The sequence below is a fragment of the Odocoileus virginianus genome, chromosome 8 (assembly GCF_023699985.2).
Source record: "Odocoileus virginianus isolate 20LAN1187 ecotype Illinois chromosome 8, Ovbor_1.2, whole genome shotgun sequence".
NCBI lineage: Eukaryota > Metazoa > Chordata > Mammalia > Artiodactyla > Cervidae > Odocoileus > Odocoileus virginianus.
In genome coordinates this window covers 72123704-72143963 of record NC_069681.1, presented here as the reverse complement: position 1 = coordinate 72143963, position 20260 = coordinate 72123704, and the positions used below count along the sequence as shown (strand labels likewise).

The 20260-nt window shown below is 48.2% G+C and overlaps 1 protein-coding gene across 6 annotated transcripts in view; it reads left to right on the top strand.

Moving 5' to 3' along the window:
* The window catches only part of SPATA13 (spermatogenesis associated 13), a 223616-nt gene that overhangs the window by 156838 nt on the left and 46518 nt on the right, over positions 1-20260 (top strand). For 5 of the 6 annotated variants that reach the window (XR_011489094.1, XM_070471683.1, XM_070471685.1 and 2 more), the window contains exons 2-3: positions 4813-6411; positions 19814-20179. Coding sequence is in view for 5 of the 6 variants with exons in the window: in XM_070471683.1 (XP_070327784.1) it covers positions 4813-6411; positions 19814-20179 (1965 nt within the window). In the remaining variant the exon portion in view is untranslated. The remainder of the gene's footprint in view (positions 1-4812; positions 6412-19813; positions 20180-20260) is intronic. The other variant, XM_070471687.1, reaches the window with a different exon arrangement.

Here is a 20260-nt window from a genome sequence, read left to right as displayed (position 1 = left end):
CTCAGGCCAAACCAGCGAGATGGGGAGGGAAAGGAAGAGGGCTGGGATGACCCTGGGGTTTGGCCAGCATGCGGCAGCGCTGGGACTGGAGCCGGGTCGCCAGCAGCCAGGGCTGCCCCTTCACAGTCGTGGCTGCACGGCGGGTCTTGGTCTCTGAGCTGTGACTCAGGGCTCTGTGCGTTCACCCCTGAGCATCCAGATTTCTGGGTTTTCTACCAGTGTCTCATTTTCTATAATTTACCCTAACATGTTACCAAAACCTCCTTATTTGTACATGAACCTGGTATATGTTCCTGAATTTCAAATTCAAGTACAAGTTCTCATTTAAAAATTACTGATCATGGTTGTTTTCAGAGAATTCTCATTACAAATGAAAAGAAATGTTCCCTTCTAAAGTTCATACGGTCCAGAATCCAGCTAGTAGACAATGGATTTCACAATATTCCCATCTAAAATTCTTTCTTGTAGCTCTGTTCATAAATATCTCTGGCTGAGCTCCCGTAATTTACAAGACTGGCTACAAAACCACTGATTGAATCACAGCCCTTGTTACTGAATAGAGGTCAAAGTATTAGTTCTAAATAATGCAAGTTGGTATGTTACTCGGAAATTCCAGGAAAAGCTTTTTTCCGTGATTTTCAGTTTCGTTCCAAGCAACAGACAATCACGTTGTTCATAGAATACTAAGTCACTGGTCTTTTAAGAAGCATGTTGCCCCAATCAGAAACTCAGATACACATGTATTTTACTGGATCCTGAAACTTACATAAAGCTTTAAGTGCACACTTTTTAGTGTTGTAAAAATTTGAACAAGTTCTTATTAGAGTAACATGGTGGTATGTAATGATGAATTGTTGGTACAGATATTAGTAAGGCAGAAAGACAGATACAAAATTCACATCCATATAAACTTGAATAATTGTGCAAATCACAGTTCTTACTCCCAAAGAGTTAAGCAGTCTTGTTCTGAAGGTAGCCACATGAACCTGTTAAAATGATAAATATAAATATATATCATCAGAATACGCTTTGGTAAAGCCGTTTGGTGAGCTGCCTGGGCTTGCCGGGTGGCTCAGTGGTAAAGAAACCGCCTGCCAATGTAGGAGGAACAGGTTTGATCTCTGGGCCAGGAAGATCCCCTGGAGGAGGAAAGGGCAACCCACTCCAGTATTTTGCCTGGGAAGTCCCAGGGACAGAGGAGCCTGGTGGGCTACAGTCCATGGGGTCACAGAGAGTTGGACATGACTGAGGAACTGAACAACTGGAACCCACAGAGTAAGGGTTTAATTCACTTTAGGGAATTAGCAATGGCTTCTCAAAGGTGGCACCTGCAGATACTCTTCAAGTGTTAGACCAAGGAAGGTTTAGGTTTTTCTAAACCTATTTTTACTGAGTTTCCACTATTACATCGAACCATCCTTCCAGCCATATTGTTATCCTTAGTGTAGGATCAACGGTCATCTTGGTTTGCAAAGAACTTTACAGTTTCACCTCAGAGAGTCCCACAGCCTGGAGGACCCCCCATCCGGGGGCCAACGGACAGCTTCCTGCACCTGTGCTAGACCCCCCTGGAACGGGCCATTGCCATGTCACCGCCTTGAATTTATCATGGATCCACCCACCTCCCACAGGCCAGCAGAGATTGATGTACATGCCCGCATCTCTTATTTTATAGATGGTGCTGAAGCAAGGCTGACAGAAATGGCTTTACTCAAGATTCAGGCGACAGTTTAGACCTAGACCTGGCCCTCAGTCCTCCATGGAACATTCTCAAACCACCCAACATGAAAGCAAGGCTTCCCTGCACCCCTTGAGCCCTTAGGATCAGCTTCACCCGTGGGTCCTTGGTTATAGAAGGTCTCATAGCGCCCTCTGGTTGTCGTGTCAAGACACCGTCTTCGTCCAGCCAGATTACAAGGCAGGGATACTGTCTGCTCTTCTCTGTCCAGGGCAGCTCATAACAGGACCTTTATTATTACCTACTGTGCAGTCAGTGCCTATGATTGGACATGGCAGTAGGCATAACTTGTCTGCTTCATTTCAAGATTGTGAGAAGTAGCAACAGCCACAATGCCTGTCCCTCCCAGGGTAGGTGAGGATGGGTGGGCAATGCTGGGTGTTAGGTTCATTCTGCGGCTGGTGATAGATTTTGTATCCAGCCTTGGTGCCAGGGTGAGTTGGGATGTTGCTGATATGGTTGATTCAGATGCAGCCCCCAGCTCTTTAGGCCCCTCACCTCTATGAACAGTAGACCTCAGAGGACATCTTCTGATGAAGGGAGCTGGCTAAGTGGACCTCAGAGAGGCTCCCGGGTCTGCATCTGTGGAGCCTCCCTGGTCCCAGATGGAATCAACCCTTTAACTATGATTCTCCCTGGGAATCCCCCTCAGTGGGCACAAGCTAGGGGCAAAGGAAGGTCAGAATCTGGAGTGGAGAAGCAGAGGAGATCTCTGCATGAGGTCGGATTTTTTTCTGCATGTGAGAGGGTTTTGCCAGATTGGGACCCGACCTCAAGGTCTGTATACACCTTGCTCCTTCTCTTCTACCTTTAACATTGTCTTCAGAATATTTTTGCAACCCCTGGACTATACAGTCCATGAAATTCTCCAGGCCAGAATACTGGAGTGGGTAGCTTTTCCCTTCTCCAGGGGATCTTTCCAACCCAGGGATCGAACCTAGGTCTCCCACATTGCAGGCAGATTCTTTACCAGCTGAGCCATAGGGGAAGCCCCTCAGAATATCGGTCTTGACTGGTGTCATGAGGACTTCCAGGACCTGACAAGTCAGGGTTATCTCACTGTGGACAATGACTGCAGCCATAAAACCAAGACGCCTGCTTGCTCCTTGGAAGAAAAGTATGACAAACAAGACAGATAAACCAATATGTTTCTGCATATTAAAAAGCAGAAACATAAAAAAATAAATAAAAAAATAAAAAGCAGAAACATCACTTTGCCAACAAAGGCTCATATAGTCAAGGCCATGGTTTTTCCAGTAGTCATGTACGGATGTGAGAGCTGGACCATAAAGAAAGCTGAGCGCCGAAGAATTGATGCTTTTGAACTGTGGTGTTGGAGAAGACTCTTGAGAGTCCCTTGGACTGCAAGGAGAGCCAACCAGTCCATCCTAAAGGAGATCAGTCCTGAATATTCATCGGAAGGACTGATGCTGAAGCTGAAACTCCAATACTTTGGCCACCTGATGGGAAGAACTGACTCATTTGAAAAGACCCTGATGCTGGGAAAGATTGAAGGTGGGAGGAGAAGGGGATGACAGAGGATGAGGTGGCTGGATGGCATCACCGACTCGATGGACATGAGTTTGAGTAGGCTCTGGGTGATGGTGAAGGACAGGGAAGCCTGGCACGCTGCAGCCTATGAGGTTGCAAAGAGTTGGACATGACTGAGCGACTGAACAACAGCAACAACTGTCAGACCGTGCTCGGATCTTAGGGCTGGCTCTGGGACGGACAAGCCTTGGGCCTGGGCTGTGACAGAATGTGAGGGAGGTGCTTAGGGTTGCCAGCGCCTCTTAAATCATCCTGGAGAGAGAGAGCCACTTACTTCTGGACAGGCCTCCACTGGTTCTATCACAGGAGTAAGCTCCAGGAGATGGTGAAGGACAGGGAAGCCTGGCGTGCTGCAATCCATGGGGTCGCCAAGAGTTGGACACAACTGAGTGACTGAACAATGTCATGAGGCATTGAACCTGGAGTTGGACACCTGTGTTCAAATCCTAGCTTGAAGCAGTGGAGAAGAGCATAGCCTTTGGGGTGGGAGAGCTGTGGGACCCTCAGGTGACTTACCTAACCTGCCCAGGTGTCCATCTGACTGTCTATAAAACAGGGATAGTCCTGTTGACCTCGTAGGTTTGCCAGTACCACATTGTTTCTGAAGCACCTCGCGCTGGGGTCTGACATGCACGCACTTGGTAAAACGATGATGAGCACCCTCCTTGATTCCATCACTGATCCTTCACTGAGAGCAGGGGAGCCATGCTCCCTCGCTGGGAAGGCCAGGCTGGCCTTGATGGGCAGAGGCCATGGGAACCGCTTGTTCACTGGGGGAGAGCACAGACACTGCTATTGGTTTGATGTGAATTTGTGTGTCTGGATTTCTCATAGTTCAGTATTACCTTCATTTCTCTGTACTCCCCCAGCCAGTTAGCATCTTTGGTCCGAGGCCCCTCTAATGTGGTTTCCTTCCCAGAGCCTGACCTCAGGCCAAGTCAGCTTGGTCCCTCCTGCCCTGGTGGCCCCCGGGGTGTTTTGCATCTTTGTCATTACAGTTTGGGGTATTTCATAGACAATACGCAGCTCATTGTCTTGACATCACAGCTCCTTGCTTGAGGCCGCCTGTGTACTGAGCACTCGCCTCCTATGAGCTGCATTAAATTGAATTTGGTTCAAGTTTCCCTGTGACATTTTGGAATATTGTTGGATTGTGTGTGTGTGTGAGAGATAATTGATGATGTCTTCTATTTTGAATAAGAAGATACAATCTTGAACTACGCCTTGGCTTTTTCATTCTAGCAGTTTTTCAAAAGTTTTCTTGAAACAAATGTGGGTGGATTTCAGAGTTTACCATCATAAGGAATGCACAACCCATAGGCAAAATTTGCATTCTTCCCATTTCATTTATGAATTAGGAGGAAAAAATAACATTTTATTAATAGCGTAATTGAAAATAGTTTTTATGTGATCGGCAGGCCTGGTTTTCTCTTAGCAACTCCTAAACAAAATAGCTAAGCCTCCGCTGATGGAGGTTCTTCTTGGACTGACGGGGCTAACTCTCTGCTTTGTTTCCGCTGCAGGCGGTGACTGCGGAGCCCAATGTGCACGGCGGGCGGGAAGGCCAGGCTGGAGGCCCTGAGGAAGAAGGCCTGCGCGGGGGGCCGGGGGACATCGAGGCGCGCGTGGGTCTGAGCCGCGCTAACCTGCGCCTGCGGGCCCCCGGCCCAGAGAACATGACCACGGCGCAGAACGGCCACGGGTGCGGAGCTACGGTCCCTGGTTCCATCCCTGACCCCAAGGACCCTGGCATGGGAACCCACCCGGCGTGCCGCAACGGCGGCTGCAGCAGCGGCGGCGCGGGCGCCCGGGAGGCGCGGCTCAGCCCGGCCCGCATCCTGCGCCTCTTCTCTGCCGGCCCGGGCAGGACGCGCGCCGACCGCGAGCGGCCTCGGCCCGCCGGCCTCGTGGGCAGCTCCTCCACGTGGAACGCCCTGGCCTCCTTCCGGAAAATGGGCTCTTTCAAAAAACTCAAGTCCTCGGTCCTCCAGGGCATTCAAAACCGGGAGGGGTGGGATGCGGCGAAGGAAGGAACCTCGGATCGAGACCCGGGCAAGTCCATCCCCAACGGCGCGGCGGCAGGGGCCCCTGCGGGCAGGTGCGCCCTGGGGCCCGGCTTCGCCTCCGACGGCTCGGACCCGGAGGAGCCGGACGACGGCTTCGCGCGCGGCGCCCTCCGGTCGCGGAGCCTCCGTCGTGCCTACGGCCTGGGGCGCATCCGCCTCCTCGATCCGGAGCCCCCCGGGCCTGTGGCATGTGAGGCCCCAGAGCCCCCAGCGCGCGAGCCCGAGCGGAACGGTGTCTGCCGGCGCAGCAAGAGCACGGACAGCCTGACCTTCCTCGGTAAGAGCTCCTTCCGAAGGAAGTCCGCCTCGCACCTGGCCGAGCTGCGGAGCGCGCAGGAGGGCCGGGGGCCCCGCAGGACGCTGAGCGGCTCGTCCGCCGACTCCGACAGCTCAGGTGGGGCCCCCACGAGGTCCAGGCGCTGGAGGAGCCCGCTGCGGGTGCCGGACCTGGCCCGGGTGCTGCGGCTCTCAGGGGGTGGCACGGCCGGCCGGACCGGGGACCCCGGGAGCGCAGCGTCCGGGCCACGGCCGCTCAGCCGGCTGCACGATGACTATTCCCGCCGCGCGGCTGCCGGCCCCGAGGGGCGTGGACGGGGGCGCGCGGAGCCCCGAGACCCGGGCCCAGTGGGTGCAGGCGGACCGCCCAGGGCAGCAGTCCCAGTAGGTGCCGCTCCTCGTGCCCAGGGCTCTCCGTCCAGCCCACCGGCCCGGGAGATGACGGACAGAGGCTCCGACGAACCGGGACCTGGCGACCGGTTTCCCTCGGAGCCTGAGCACCCTCTCGGGCCCCCGAGGCCCACCACGCCCAAGCCCCCCAGCCCTCGGAGCCCCGACGCAGCGAGTGCCAAGTGTCCCAACAGTGTCAGCGCGCTGTCGCTGAGCTCAGCGGACAGCGAGGATAGGGCCGAGGGGCCCCCCCAGAGGGAGCAAAGTTCCGGGTGCTCTCGGGAGGCCGTGCCAGCCACCTGTGACCAGGGCAAGGAGGACAGCGGCGCCGGCGGCCACTCTCAGCCCAGCCTTGGAGGGGCGGACGGTCCAGAAGACAAGACAGAAGAGGTAAGGATCCTTGGTGGCCTGCCAAGCATGACAGGTGCCTGTCAGCGCCACCCTCCTCCCACTGAGATGGGCAAAGGTGGTCCCTTCACCTGCCTGGAGGCAGCGCCCGAGCTGTGTTGCTCTCAGGAGTCGTCTTCTTCGGTTGCTATTTCTCAGGTTAAGAAGTGACTTCTCTCTTTGTTGTGAAATGTATTGCTGTTGTGCGAAGCTCCTGGAGGTGGCATTTATACCACACAGTTCCTCCAGGAGAGATGAGCCCAGCTCTGAGCTAGATTTGGGAGAAAAGTTGCAGGCATCTCTCTTGTACTCCATGCAGCTAATAGGGGCTCTCAAAATTCTAATCTTTGAGACATTATTATTATTATGAGCTTCCTTCTCCTTCTGCTTTAAACTGTTTCCATGTCCTTTTCAACAGAGTTCATGTGAATGAGATTCTTTGTTAAGAGGCCATTACATGTTCTAAGTCGGCTTCATTTCCCAAGAGTGAATTAGAAATGTGCACTGTTATACCTGTCAACCCTGAGTGATGATAGCTCAGAGAAATTTTTATGATGGTTATTGTACTTATTTTTAGAGTAGAACACAAGCATCTCATGAATCAAATTCACTAATAACTGTCAAGGCTCCAAGAGCAATGTTCTTTTCATTTCCTGTCAAGGATCCAGGCAGCCTTACTGTGTAATTTCTACTCTATAAATGCATTCAGTAACGTTCCCTTACAGAGCTGAGAGCAAAGGAGATGCATGCTTGTGTCTGTATTGCAAAGGATTCTTCCCATAAGATCCTAGACTGTGTGGTTGTTTTTATTCAGTCACTCAGTTGTGTCCAACTCTTTGCGACCCCATGGACTGTAGCCCACCAGGCTCCTTTGTTCATGGGATTCTCCAGGCAAAAGTACTGGAGTGGGCCGACATTTCCTCCTCCAAAGGATCTTCCCTATCCAGGGATCGAACCTGTGCCTGCAGTATTGGCAGGCGGGTTCTTTACCACTGAGCCACCAGGGAATCTAGACTATATCACAAGTATAAATCGTGCCAGCAGCGGTTCCTTCCCACTGGCCCCCAGAGAGGACCTCAGTTTTGCCTTCATGCCTGCAGAGAGCATGATGATGCAGCAAACTCAGAATCCAGGGCAGCCTCTGGACTGTTTTGTAAATGCTGCGTTATAGGGAGCCTTAGAAAGGGAGCCTACCACAGATCGCTTTCAGGAGATCTAAGTAGCCTCATGGGTCCCTGGGTAGCCAGAGGGCGAGACTGCCTCACTTTTTCTGGATTCAGGCTTGCATGGAGACCTCGGGGCCAATCTGTCTTCCAGAGGTCCTGTTTGTTGATGACCACTTGCTCATTTGCATATTCCTAAAAGGAGTCCGTGGAGCAGTTATAAGGAAATGGGAGTCAGTGCCAGCCAAGGGAAAAGTCCTGCCTCTGCCATGGGTTGTGTTATTCATCAAGGCCTGAGCCAGTCTGGGCTTCACTTCTGCCTGGATAATGAGATGACCAGTGATTCCTTACACCAAGCAGCCTGTCCTGCCATACTGAGAATTTTAGGACACCTCCCTCCTCCTCAAAAGAGGGATTTGCTGTGGTCAAGAGGGTTCTTTGTGTTAAAGGTGAGGATTTCATTTTCTGTTTAACAAAATTAATAATAATTTTAAAAAGCCATTAAAGTATTTTATTCCTGAGCACATGTTAATTAAATATATTCAAGAGTTAGTTTCTAACTTAGTTACTTCCCAGGGTAATTTTTGACTGTTATACAATTTCACATTTATATTTGCTGTTCTTAGTTTATGTCATTTAATTTCCACCCACAAGAAATCACTGAAGAGAGAAAGCAGGACATGAGTAGTTAATAGTACATGCATGTTGATAATGCTACAGATTTTCTTTAAGATGTTTATTACATTTTTAGGTTGCATTCATTTCTGCAAAATTCTCATGTAGCACGTCAAACTTCCTCTTATGTGTGCTTGTTAAAGTAAATGTCGAATAGAGAAAAAACTGATTTTGCCCAATTTATGTTGTGTATGCTGGTAATCTTCAGTGTTACTTGCAGAGAAGTACTTGTAAAATATAACATGAAACCTTCTCTTTTATTTTGTCATTTAGAAGCAAAGTACAAACAAAACAAACCAGAGAGCATCTTGCTTTAAAATGGAGCAATTCCAATCTTCCTGGGTTAGAAGCAGTATTTGTCAATCTTATATAGCCACAATAAAACTAAATATCAGCCTTTACTGTTTTAATGTACACTGTGTTATTTTTTTAGTTTATCAATAGTATGGTTCCACTTGTGGGCTTCCCAAGTGGAGCTAGTAGTCAAAAACCCGCCTGCCAGTGCAGGAGACACAAGACATGTGGGTTCGATCCCTGGGTCCAGAAGATCCCCTGGAGGAGGGTATGGCAACCCACTCCAGTATTCTGGCCTGGAGAATCCCATGGATGGAGGAGCCTGGAGGGCTACAGTCCGTGGGGTCACCAAGAGTTGGACATGACTGAAGCAACTTAGTACGTATGTAGTATGTGTGATTCTACTTAGACGTTTAAAGCTAGCTTGAGCTATGGTTATTGTTGAATTTTAAAAGATTGTAAGCTGTACATTTTATGATATTTAAAATGCTTATTGTCATGCAGTTTTAAATAAAGGAGAATAACTTTTTAACTTAGAATCATTTAGAAATAAAAGTGGCAATCTTCGAAAAACTGCACACAATGAAACAAGACTGTGTGTCCCCAAATCACCTCCATAGCATTGTATTCCTGCCACCTAGTGGTAAACGTTGTGTAACAACGATGACGTGGGGAATGAAACTGAAATTGTTACTTGGTTGAAAAATGCAGTTGAGCGTTTATGCCTGTTCCTTATAAGGGAGCAGGCACAGGGCGTAGTGTGGTTGCCGGTGTCCCTGCAGAGTCACCCAGTAGCTCACTTGCTGAGTTAGGGGCCCTGTCCTTGGTCCTGCAGAAAGGATGCCCGGGTTCCTGGTGGTGCTGAGTGTACCACAGATGAACTCTTTCAGGTGATGAGAATCCATTGTAACGCCTTTACATGGAGCTTCAGACTTTTAGTTTGCCATTTGAAAGATGCCCAGCATTGGGCAGACCCTTAAACACCTCAAGGGTGGAGCACGGGAGAGCTCCCTCTGTCTTGGAGGTCTGTAAGAACCAAGGAAATTATGTGGTAAACGCTCGATTCAGTATTTCCCAGCGGCCGTCGCCATCTGCTATTCACTTTCCTTTTGTGATTTCCCATCCTCGATTGACCTGACTCCTTCAGGCAGGGGCCAGGTAAGGTCAGTGTTTTCTAGAACTGATTTGACACCCACCGTGTTTCACCCTTATGGATCAAATTGCCGAGTCCCCATCAGGTTCCAGACACTCAGATGTAGCTCTGAGGAACAGTGGGCGATGTCGGGGAGACGATCAATGACCTAAGATGTATCTAAGTCATAGTAGAATACGCTGAGTGAGTTAAACCTCACAAAAGGGGTAAAACCGTGATGCTGAGGGAGTTCACAAGGGTTGCAGTTCTTACCCACACACCAAATCCAGGCAGGCTTAATAGGGGTGATCACATCTGGTTTGAAGAAGGTGGTAGTTATGGAGTGGAAGTAGAACAGTTCAGTGGTCAGAGGCACAGAGGTTTTATGTGATTTCACAGAACAGGACACAATAGTTTGATTTGGTGTCCTGGGGAACTGTACTGGTCAAGCTGAAATCATTAGGTTCAGACTGTGGATTCTTTGATTCCATATAAAGAATCTGTATGTTACTTGATAAGCATTGAGGGATCAGAGATGTCTTTGAATAGAGAAGGGCCAAGCTCAGAACTGTGTGTTTGAAAAGTTAATCCACCGTCTCTAAAAAAAGAGAACTGGGGAGAAAGATGACCAGGGAGAAGGCTATTGGAATTTATTGCCACAGAGATCTCAGAGGTAACAGAGCTCTGAAGTGTTGGGAGGAAATCCAGCACATGAGGAAGGACGGAGAGTGAAGCAACAGACGCAACAACAAAGACCCAGCGCAGCTGAACATAACTAAACACATAAATATTTTTTAAAAAAGATACCACAGTGCCTGAAATATACTGATAATACCTTAAGATTGCTTAGCTTATTAATATCTTTATTATTAATATCATTAGCGTATATTGTTTTAATATGCATATATTTTATATGTTTTATATTTTAAACATAATATTGTAGTATTAAGATCATTAGCATGTAGCATTTATTTTATATACTTTATACATTATAAATAGAAATTTTGTTTTATTTTGTCATATTATTTACCATATAATTAAAACTATAGTATTATTTATTATTGATATTATTACTACTAATAACAAAGCATAAATATTAGCTGTTATCAGATTCATTGTTAGTTAAAATTGCCACCTTCAGTCAGGCCTTTCGGTACAGACCAGTTAAACTCTGCAAATCACTTTCCACCTTCCAGCCAGTTTCTCTGAGTCTGGAATGGGCCCAGCCAGGGTGCACAGAAGGGCACAGACCCTGAGCCTCAGCTGGAGCTTGTGCCTCAGAGCCGTGGCCGGGACCTGGAACAGGGCCCGCAGGGGACCATGACCTGGACCTAGAACAGGGCCCGCAGGGGAACAGGTCAGGCACTGAGTGTGGACCCCTGCTGTCTCAGCCAGGCTTGTCATGGTCCTGATGTCCTGTAGATTAGGTTTGGGCGTTTCTCTTACAGTTAGCTCTGTCCAGCTAACTCCTGGTTCAGGAAGGAGAGGCGTTAACTCCTGAAAGAGTTAAACATAACTTGTAACTCTGGTGTTTCCACCGAACTCTTATCAACTGGACATGAGCCTCTATAGAGTACAAACGCCAGTTCCCAGAAATGGCTTTAAAACCTTTCAAGCCAGAAGGAACGGTGATATAAAGCATTTGGTCTAAAATATGTTGACCGTCAATGGTTACTCCCCCTTCGGGGAGGTGGGGGATGGAATTTTACCAGCTCACATTGGAACTCTAAAAATGTCATTGACTCATCCACCTAAAAGTATGCATAGCAACCTCTGTTTATCCGACTTGTTCACTTAATAAAGGCCCTTCTCAGCTGCCCTCTCAAGGTCAGCATTTTTGGGTTTACTTTAGGTGTTGGGTAAACTGACACCTGGAAAGGGTACCGCCCCCTCCCAAGTCCCATGGCTGGGCCTGAAGCCAGGCCTCCAGGGATACCACAGCCTGGGGAGCCTCTTCTGGGACCTGCATGCAAACACATTCTGACCATTTCTGGTTTCCCAGTCTTTGGTGCAATCCCTTCATCTTCCTTATCTGTAAAACAGAATTTAAAGAATCTACTGTATGGCTTTTAGGATTAAATGAGATGGGATCAGTGAAGGCCAGTTTTGAGATGCTGGTGTCATTGCTGTCTGCATGCTTCCTCACTGTTTTCTCTTGTCCCTGCATCCAGCATCCTTGCCACGGAGCGTGGATCACCTCCTACCTCCACGGGTCCTTGCCCAGAGCAGAGTCCTTTTGGTTTTCTGGGTGGAGTTGGCAGCTTGGGGTGGGCTGGGCCGCTCGCTAAAGACCTTCATTCCATCCCTCTCCTGGCAGTTTGGGTGCGTCACTTGATGGCACAGGAGAGAAAGTTGTGTGGACAGTAGTGGGCCTGTGGTTCCGGGGCCAGAGCCATGTCTGGAAGGTCAGAACCTCGGGTGGGGTGGATGGCCCTTGGACACAGTGTATGACTGATCCAGTCCCTGATATATGGCATAAATGTGTCATATATTTACTTACAGCGTGGTTCCACTGCGTGTCTGGATTTGTTCTTTCTGAGGCATAAATTATTCATCTGAAATACTTATACTGCAAGTTTTGAATTAAGCACACTGGAGATCTTTTGCAGCATCCACGTTAGATTCTCATGAAACACCAGGCACCGCTCCTGGTCATGACTTCCCTCCCGTGGTCCCTGTACCCACAGCCCCAGCCTCTTAACCAGGGTGTTCTTGCTGAGCAGCCATCTCATCAGGCTCAGGGTTTACTTGACCGATCAAGTTCACTGGCTGGACTCTTGTCCCTTTAAAGGAGGGGTGACAGATCTAGTCATCATCAGTGAGAGTTGCCAAAAAGAAAGAATCCTGGGAAAGTCATGTCCTTTTTCTGACACCCCCCCGAGTTCTTTTTATAAAGTCATGTCTGGGTGTAGGGTGAGAACTGCTTCCTTGACACCCAGAACTGCTCACTTATTTGCTCCTTTATCCACCAGTCCCCATTCATCCCTTAACCATTCATGAAGGTTTCTAACAGCTGGTTTCCCAGACTTTGGAGATGTGATGATAGAATCAGATCATTTGGAAAGAATGTAAGTAGCTGCTTTCATGTGACACCCAGATAAATAAATCAAGCCTATAAAAATATAGCAGTGGTTTTAACAGAGCCACAGAAAACAGAACTTAGAGCCCAGGGGAATTTATGAGGTTTTCTTGCAGGAAGTGATACTTCAATTGAATGTTGAAGGATAAAATTTCCAGGTGGACAGGGGCAAAAAGGTATAGTGGAGGGAGCAGCCGTTCCCTCATTTCCAATTGCATCAGATAACGTGTGGCAAACAGTGAGTTGTTTGGTGTGGCTGGTGAAGCTGGAGCAGGAAAGGCACATAAGGATGAGGTTTTGAATCGCCAGCCATGATCTGATGTGTGTCTTACTGAGAGTCTTAGGAGAGTCTTAGCCATGCTCCTCTTAGGATGGAGAGTGGATTAGAGACACGGGAGAGAGTTACTGCTTCCACGAGAGCAGTGAACAGATTCCTTCTGAGAGACTGAATGATGGCAGAACATAGTCATCACGTGGGTGGGGGTGGTTGGAGAGGGAGGGGGAAGAGTTAAGGGTGCCTGAGATCTCCTCAGCTGAAACACAGAGGCAGGCATGTTTATGAAGGTGCTGTTCTGCATTCTAATCCAGAAAGCCTTGGTTTCCTGGATTCTACAGGCATTCAGGGCGGATGAGTGGCATGACTGTACTGCTAACTGTGGCTTGAATTTCACTGACGCTGGGAGCACAGACACCATCCTTCATCACCCTCCCCAGAGAGTAAGCCGAGCCCTGCCTCCCTGCCTCCTTCCCTGCATCCTGATTCCTCTCCGTCTCTGTATGGAGGAGCTCAGACGGCATCAACAAGGTCTCCTGTCCAAGAAGGTGTAGAAGAAAAATAGGCTTCTGTCATGTTCAGCTCTAAAGCACGGTTCTTGATTTTGGAACATTTTTGTTGTTGTTCAGTTGTGTCCAACTATTTGTTGTTCATTTTGTTGTTCAGTCACTCAGTTGTGTCTAGCTCTTTGTGGCCCCATGGACTGCAGCACACCAGGCTTCCCTGGAGTTTGCTCAGACTCATGTCCATTGAGTCAATGATGCCATCCAACCATCTCATCCTCTGTCACCCTCTTCTCCTCCAGGCCTCAATCTTTCCCAGCATCAGTTCCTTTTCCAGTGAGTCAGCTCTTGCATTATGCTCCTATTGATTCTGAGATTGTAGGACAGTGGTGGTGGTGGTGGGGGGGGGTTGTTAAGTCCCCAAAATGGAATTCCTCTGAATGAGTATTATGAAGGCAGGGGAGGGGAGACCTCAAGAGTCTAGATTTTTCATAGTTATCAGTAAGGGTTTTTTATGCTCAGAGAACTGCGTGATTGGTAGTAAATTGTGTTGGCATGAACGTTAATATTTGCATTTTTAATAAATTACCTATTCTACCTGTCAAACAAGTTACAAAGGCCATAGGCTCACAGACTCTTTTCAGCACATTTAATCATCAGTTTTACACCTGTCAGGACAACTGAAGTCTGTAACACCAGCGCTGCACTCTCCAGGGAGAGAACAAGCATTAATTGCTCATGTGTTTCTCTTTTGAGGGCTTTCCAAGTGGCTCAGTGGTATAGAATCCACCTGCCAATGCAGGAGATGCAGGTTTGATTCCTGGGTGGGGAAGATTCCAAGGAGCAGGAAATGGCAACCCACTCCAGTGTTCTTGCCCCGAGAATCCTGTGGACAGAGGAGCCTGGCAGGTACACTCCATGGGGTCACAGAAAGTCAGACACGACTGAGCTCATACACACAGAGTCAGCAGTATTTCTCTTTTGACTCCATATCCAGCTTTCTTCCCACAGCCTAGGGAAAGTACTTAAAACTGTACTAGGAAGCAAGGGTTAACGAGGCCACACACAAGTCTGTGTACAGACGTTGATGACGGGTGTGAATTGGCAGGTCTAGGTCAGGCTTTCTGAGCCCTGGGTGGTTCTGCGCTGAGCTGCTGGACTGTGAGAAGGTGGACCAGGTGGGGCTCCGGCCCGGCCACCTACACTCAGAGTGTTTCTAAAGCAAGGGAACACTCTTGGAGAACATGGATGTGGTTACCTGCTGTTCTTCAGAGCGTTTGGGGGCCACTGCCTGCAGCAGAGTTGGGGTAGGTCTTGGCTCGCTGGTGTCTGTAGTTCTAGGAAGAGTCGCAATCAAGCTGTGTCCCCTGGATGGCCGTATTTCAAAGTACGTAAAGTTTGCTCAATGATTCAGTTTTAGAATTTGCAGGACGCTTCACATGTGTCTTGCAAGGAATGTGTCTTCTGGCAAAGCCTCGCTGTTCAGATGTGAGCTTCAGTCTGAGCGGTTTTTCCCCATCTGTCCCTCCCTCCCTCTGGACCTCTGCTTTGAGTAAAGTGTACATTTTGGTTTTATGTATTACAATTCTGCACCACCCAGAATGCAAGCTCTCTCCCTTTCCTGTCTCCTATGGGGCTGCACAGTGTCAAAGCACAGCCACAGCCGGTTCTCCCCGAGCTGCCCTGTGGGCATGAGCTTAAAGCAGCCAGCGTCTCATTTCCTGCCTCTGCACACCTTCCTTTCACCCGCCCCCATCGCTTCCTGGAGCGTGTTTGCTCTCAGAAGGATTTGTTACCTGATCATCTAAGACAGCCGCTGGTTTTCCTAAACCCATCTGTCTGTCTCTCTGTTTTCTCTTTTCTGTATCAATGAGGAAAGCAGGTTGCGTAAGTGCAAAAAAAAAAAAAAAAAAACCAACAGTTTATTGTCTGCAAATTTTTTGTACTTCTGTTTTTTCTAGCATGCTGTTTCTGAACCTTTTTGTCACAGGGTGATGATATAAACGGGTTTATTCTCACGTGTGCTTAAGTTGTCTGTGCTGTTTGATTTAGTAAATGAATTAAGCAACCCATAATAGCCTGTTTTTATATGTACATACTGCAAAATAATAATAATAATACAAACTTTTCCCCAGTCACTCTCATATTTTCCTGTGGCATCAGGGGAAAATGTTTTAATACACCCTCTTATGTTTTTTTCTGGAGATATGCAAATTAAACTGACAAAAGATGACTTTTATTTATGTGAATAAGTGGGAGTTCACAGAAAACTGTGACTGCAGGAAGTGGTTAGGGCATCTTAACAGGGGAAAGAGGTAGGAAAAGCCACTTATGGAAAATGAGTAACTTTTAGGAAAGATGAGGGCCCTGTAGAATAGGGGAGAGACAGGCTAGTTTTGTGCCGGTGTCTGTTTAACTGAGGGCTTCTCCTCACAGTGATAAGAGTCAGTCTTCCCTGGTAGGAAGGAAAAGAGTACCTTTTCCTTGCAAGGAAGGGAAAGGATTTATGTCAACCGAGTTCTCCTGCTTTCAGGGAAAAGGAAAGCCTGTTCTTACGTGTCTGCAGCTCAAAGTGGTGTTTATTCGCCATGGTGTATTCTGGACCCCGTCCGTGGTGACTTGAATTGGACATAGATGTCCTGACTGTAAAAATCAAACTGGCGGGTCAAAAGGGAGTGGAGTTTGCCAGAACCCACTGCCTTCTGAGGAGAGGTGACTTGGTATATCTGGAGAAAGAAATGGCAACCCACTCCAGTATTCTTGCCTGGGATATCCCAAGGACAAAGGAGCCTGGTGGGCTACCGTCCATGGGGTCACAAAGAGTCGGACACGACTGAGGGACTAAACAAGGACCACTTGGCATATGGGCACATCGTGGCGTAGTGGGGACAGGTTACAAGGCCCACACCTGGTGTCTGTTGCTGCTGACTGGCTGCGTGGCCCTGAGCAAGTCACCAGACTTCCCTGGGTCTCAGATCAGAAGTACATGACCTGCATTTCAGGTGTCAGTTGCCACTGATTGGCGAGAGGCGGGACTCGTTGGGCCAGTCCTCAGGGCAGGGCTCTGGGGGTTTGGGGGTGGGGAGACATCAACCAGAGTGGCCACTCTGCCTGCCCTGCCGTCTCATGACTTGCCTGGTTGTTCCAGCCCTCCCTGGGTGGGGTTCTGTTTTACTTTCAAATCGTTGTTACACAGTGTTTCGGGATGGAGGAGCTGAGGGCACCAGGCTTCTAGGGACCGCTGCCTGCTCTGAGCCCAGACGTGGAAGGTCTGTGAGCTGAGCCCTCGTGGTGGTTCTCCTGCACAGCGCTTTGAGAGCAGTGACTCACCAGGGCTTAGGTGGATGGGCACCCTGATCCTCACGGTTGCAGTTTGTCCTCCCAGCACCCAGATGGGAGCAGTGGCTGAAGCAAGTCCGCAGACCTCAGGCAACTTGCCTGGGGCCACAGAGCCAACCCCAGGCCCAGGCGGACTAGATAGAAGTCTGCCCACTCCCACACCTTGGGGGTTCTCCTAGTATATGGCATTGCCTCTGAAACAGCCACTTGAGACTTTGGGAAGTGTCGTCGAATTCCGGGCGGCAAACTCTCCACCTGTGGGGTTGTCTGGTCTGGAATCTGAGATCCTGACAGGTTAGTGGTGACTAGTTCAGGCACACCCAGCTAGTTAGTAGGCTGATCTGGTTCAGTGCTCACCCCATCAGACCAAGTCCCCAGATGTCGGGCCGAGCAGCAGCCCAGACTCGGTCCCCTTAAGACACATTGTCTGTGAACCTGCTGAGAGAAGGTGCCTTGGATAGCAAATGCAGCCTCCGGGCCATTTCTCCTGCAGGCCTGTGTTACCTGAGCTTTATTATTTATCTGTTTTATTTATAGTAGTTGTGTATATGGGCTTCCCTGGTGGCTCAGTGGTAAAGACTCTGCCTGCAATGCAGGAGACCCAGGTTCTATCTCTGAGTTGGGAAGATCCCCTGCAGGGGGGTATGGCAACTCACTCAAGTACTCTTGCCTGGAGAATCTCATGGACAGAGGAGCCTGGCAGGCCGCAGTCCATGGGGTCTCACAGAGTTGGACATGACATGAAGTCGGACGTGACTGCCGCAGCAGCAGCAGTGTGTATTTGTCAGTCACAGTCTCCCGAGTTATCCCTCTCTCCCCTTATCGCCTGGTAACCGTAAGTTTGTTCTCTACATCTGTCACTCTTATTTCTCTTTTGTAGGTAGCTTCACTTGTACCCTTTTTTTAGATTCCACATATAAGTGATATCACATGACACTTGTCTTTCTCTGTCCAGTTCACTTATGATAATCTCTAGGTCCATCCGTGTTGCTGCACATGGCATTATTTCATTCTTTTTAAGGCTGAGTAATGCTCCATTGTATTAATGTATATGTACCACATCTTCTTTATCCATTCTTCTGCTGATGGATATTTGGGTTCTTTCCATGTCTTGGCTATTGTAAATAGTGCTTCAGTGAATATTGGGGAGAATGTATCTTTTTGGGTTTTTTTCCATTTATTTTTATTAGTTGGAGGCTAATTACTTTACATCATTGCAGTGGTTTTTGTCATACATTGAAATGAATTAGCCATGGATTTACATGTATTCCCCATCCCGGTCCCCCCTCCCACCTCCCTCTCCACCCGATCCCTCTGGGTCTTCCCAGTGCACCAGGCCCGAGCACTTGTCTCATGCATCCAACCTGGGCTGGTGATCTGTTTCACCCTAGATAATATACATGTTTCGATGTTGTTCTCTTGAAATATCCCACCCTCGCCTTCTCCCACAGAGTCCACAAGTCTGTTCTATACATCTGAGTCTCTTTTTCTGTTTTGCATATAGGGTTATCGTTACCATCTTTCTAAATTCCATATATATGTGTTAGTATACTGTAATGGTCTTTATCTTTCTGGCTTACTTCGCTCTGTATAATGGGCTCCAGTTTCATCCATCTCATTAGAACTGATTCAAATGAATTCTTTTTAATGGCTGAGTAATATTCCATGGTGTATATGTACCACAGCTTCCTCATCCATTCGTCTGCTGATGGGCATCTAGGTTGCTTCCATGTCCTGGCTATGATAAACAGTGCTGCGATGAACATTGGGGTGCACGTGTCTCTTTCAGATCTGGTTTCCTAGAATGTATCTTTTTGAATTATAGTTTTGTCTGGATATGTGCTCAGAAGTAGGATTGCTGGATCATATGGCACCCCTGTTTTTAGTTTATTAAGGAACCTCCATATTGTTCTCCATAGTGACTTCACCAAGTTACATTCCCACCAACAGTGTAGGAAGGTTCCTTTTTCTCTGCACCTTCTCCATCATTTGTTGTCTGTATATTTCTTAATGATAGGAATTCTGATTGGTATGAGGTGATACGTCATTTTAGTTTTGGTTCACCTTTCTGTAATAATGAGTGATGTGGAGCATCCTTGCATGTGCTTTTTGTCTGTCTGTATGTCTTCTTTTGAGAAATGTTTATTTCACTTTCACCCATTTTTTAATTTATTTATTTTTTTTGCATTGAGCTGAATGAACTGTTTGTATATGTTGGAAATTAACTCCTTAGTTGTCTCTTTTGCAAATATTTTCTCCCATTCTGAGGGTTGTCTTTTCATTTTCTTTATGGCTTCCTTTGTTGTGTAAGAGTATACTACAAAGCTACAGTAATCAAAACAGTATGGTACTGGCACAAAGCCAGAAATGTCAATCAATGGAACAGGTTAGAAAGTCCAGAAATAAACCCACATGCCCACAGTCAATTAATCTATGACAAAGGAGGCAAGAACATACAATGGAGAAAAGACAATATCTTGAATAAGTGATGCTGAGAAAACTGGACAGCTACATGTAAAACAATGAAATTAGAACATTCCCTAACATCACACACAAAAATAAACCCAAAAATGGATTAAAGACCTCAGTGTTAGGTCAGGTATTATAAACCTCTTAGAGGAAAGTGCAGGCAGAATACTCTTTGGCATAAATTGCAGGAAATCCTTTTTTGATCCACCTCCTAGACTAATGAAAACGGAAACAAAAATGAACAAATGGGCACTGATTTTCTTAGTATCTTGTATGATGGTTCATTATGGGTCACAAACATCACTACTGAAATTAGGGTTTTAATTAAGCCTCTGATTAAAGACAGATTTGCCTCTTCTCATCCATGTTTCAGTCACTTTTTTCTGGCACACAGTCAGCTTGGTGGGGAGGGATGGGGGCTTGTTCTCACTGCCTTCCTGGATATCACCCTTACTTAACTTGTTCGCATTTGAAAAGGTTGTGACTGAGGGGTCCTGGAGGCAGGCTCCCCCACCGGAGGAAGAGAGGACGGAGGCTCAGAGGATCCCCAGGAGGAGACTGGGGTCTGGGAGGAGGTCGAGGCCCCGACCACTCTCCGACTATGGCCAGCTGGTTGCCCGAAGTCTGTCTATCCCAGAAGATGCAATCGCCATGGACCCCCAGAAAGAGGACACTGTGGACAGTGACCACCAGCCCAGCGTGGCCCCTACAGACCCTGAAGACCAGACTCCTGCTGGGGGCTGTCCCCGGGGGGGCCCGAGAAGACGCCCCATCTCTGTGATCGGCGGGGTCAGCTTCTATGGGAGCAGCCAGACGGAGGAGGGGGAAACCCTCCTGCCCCAAGTAAGACCAGGCGTGCTACCCCCAGAGCCTCCTGGCCTCTGTCCTCTTGCTGCAGACTTCCCAGACACGTTTTCCTTTCTT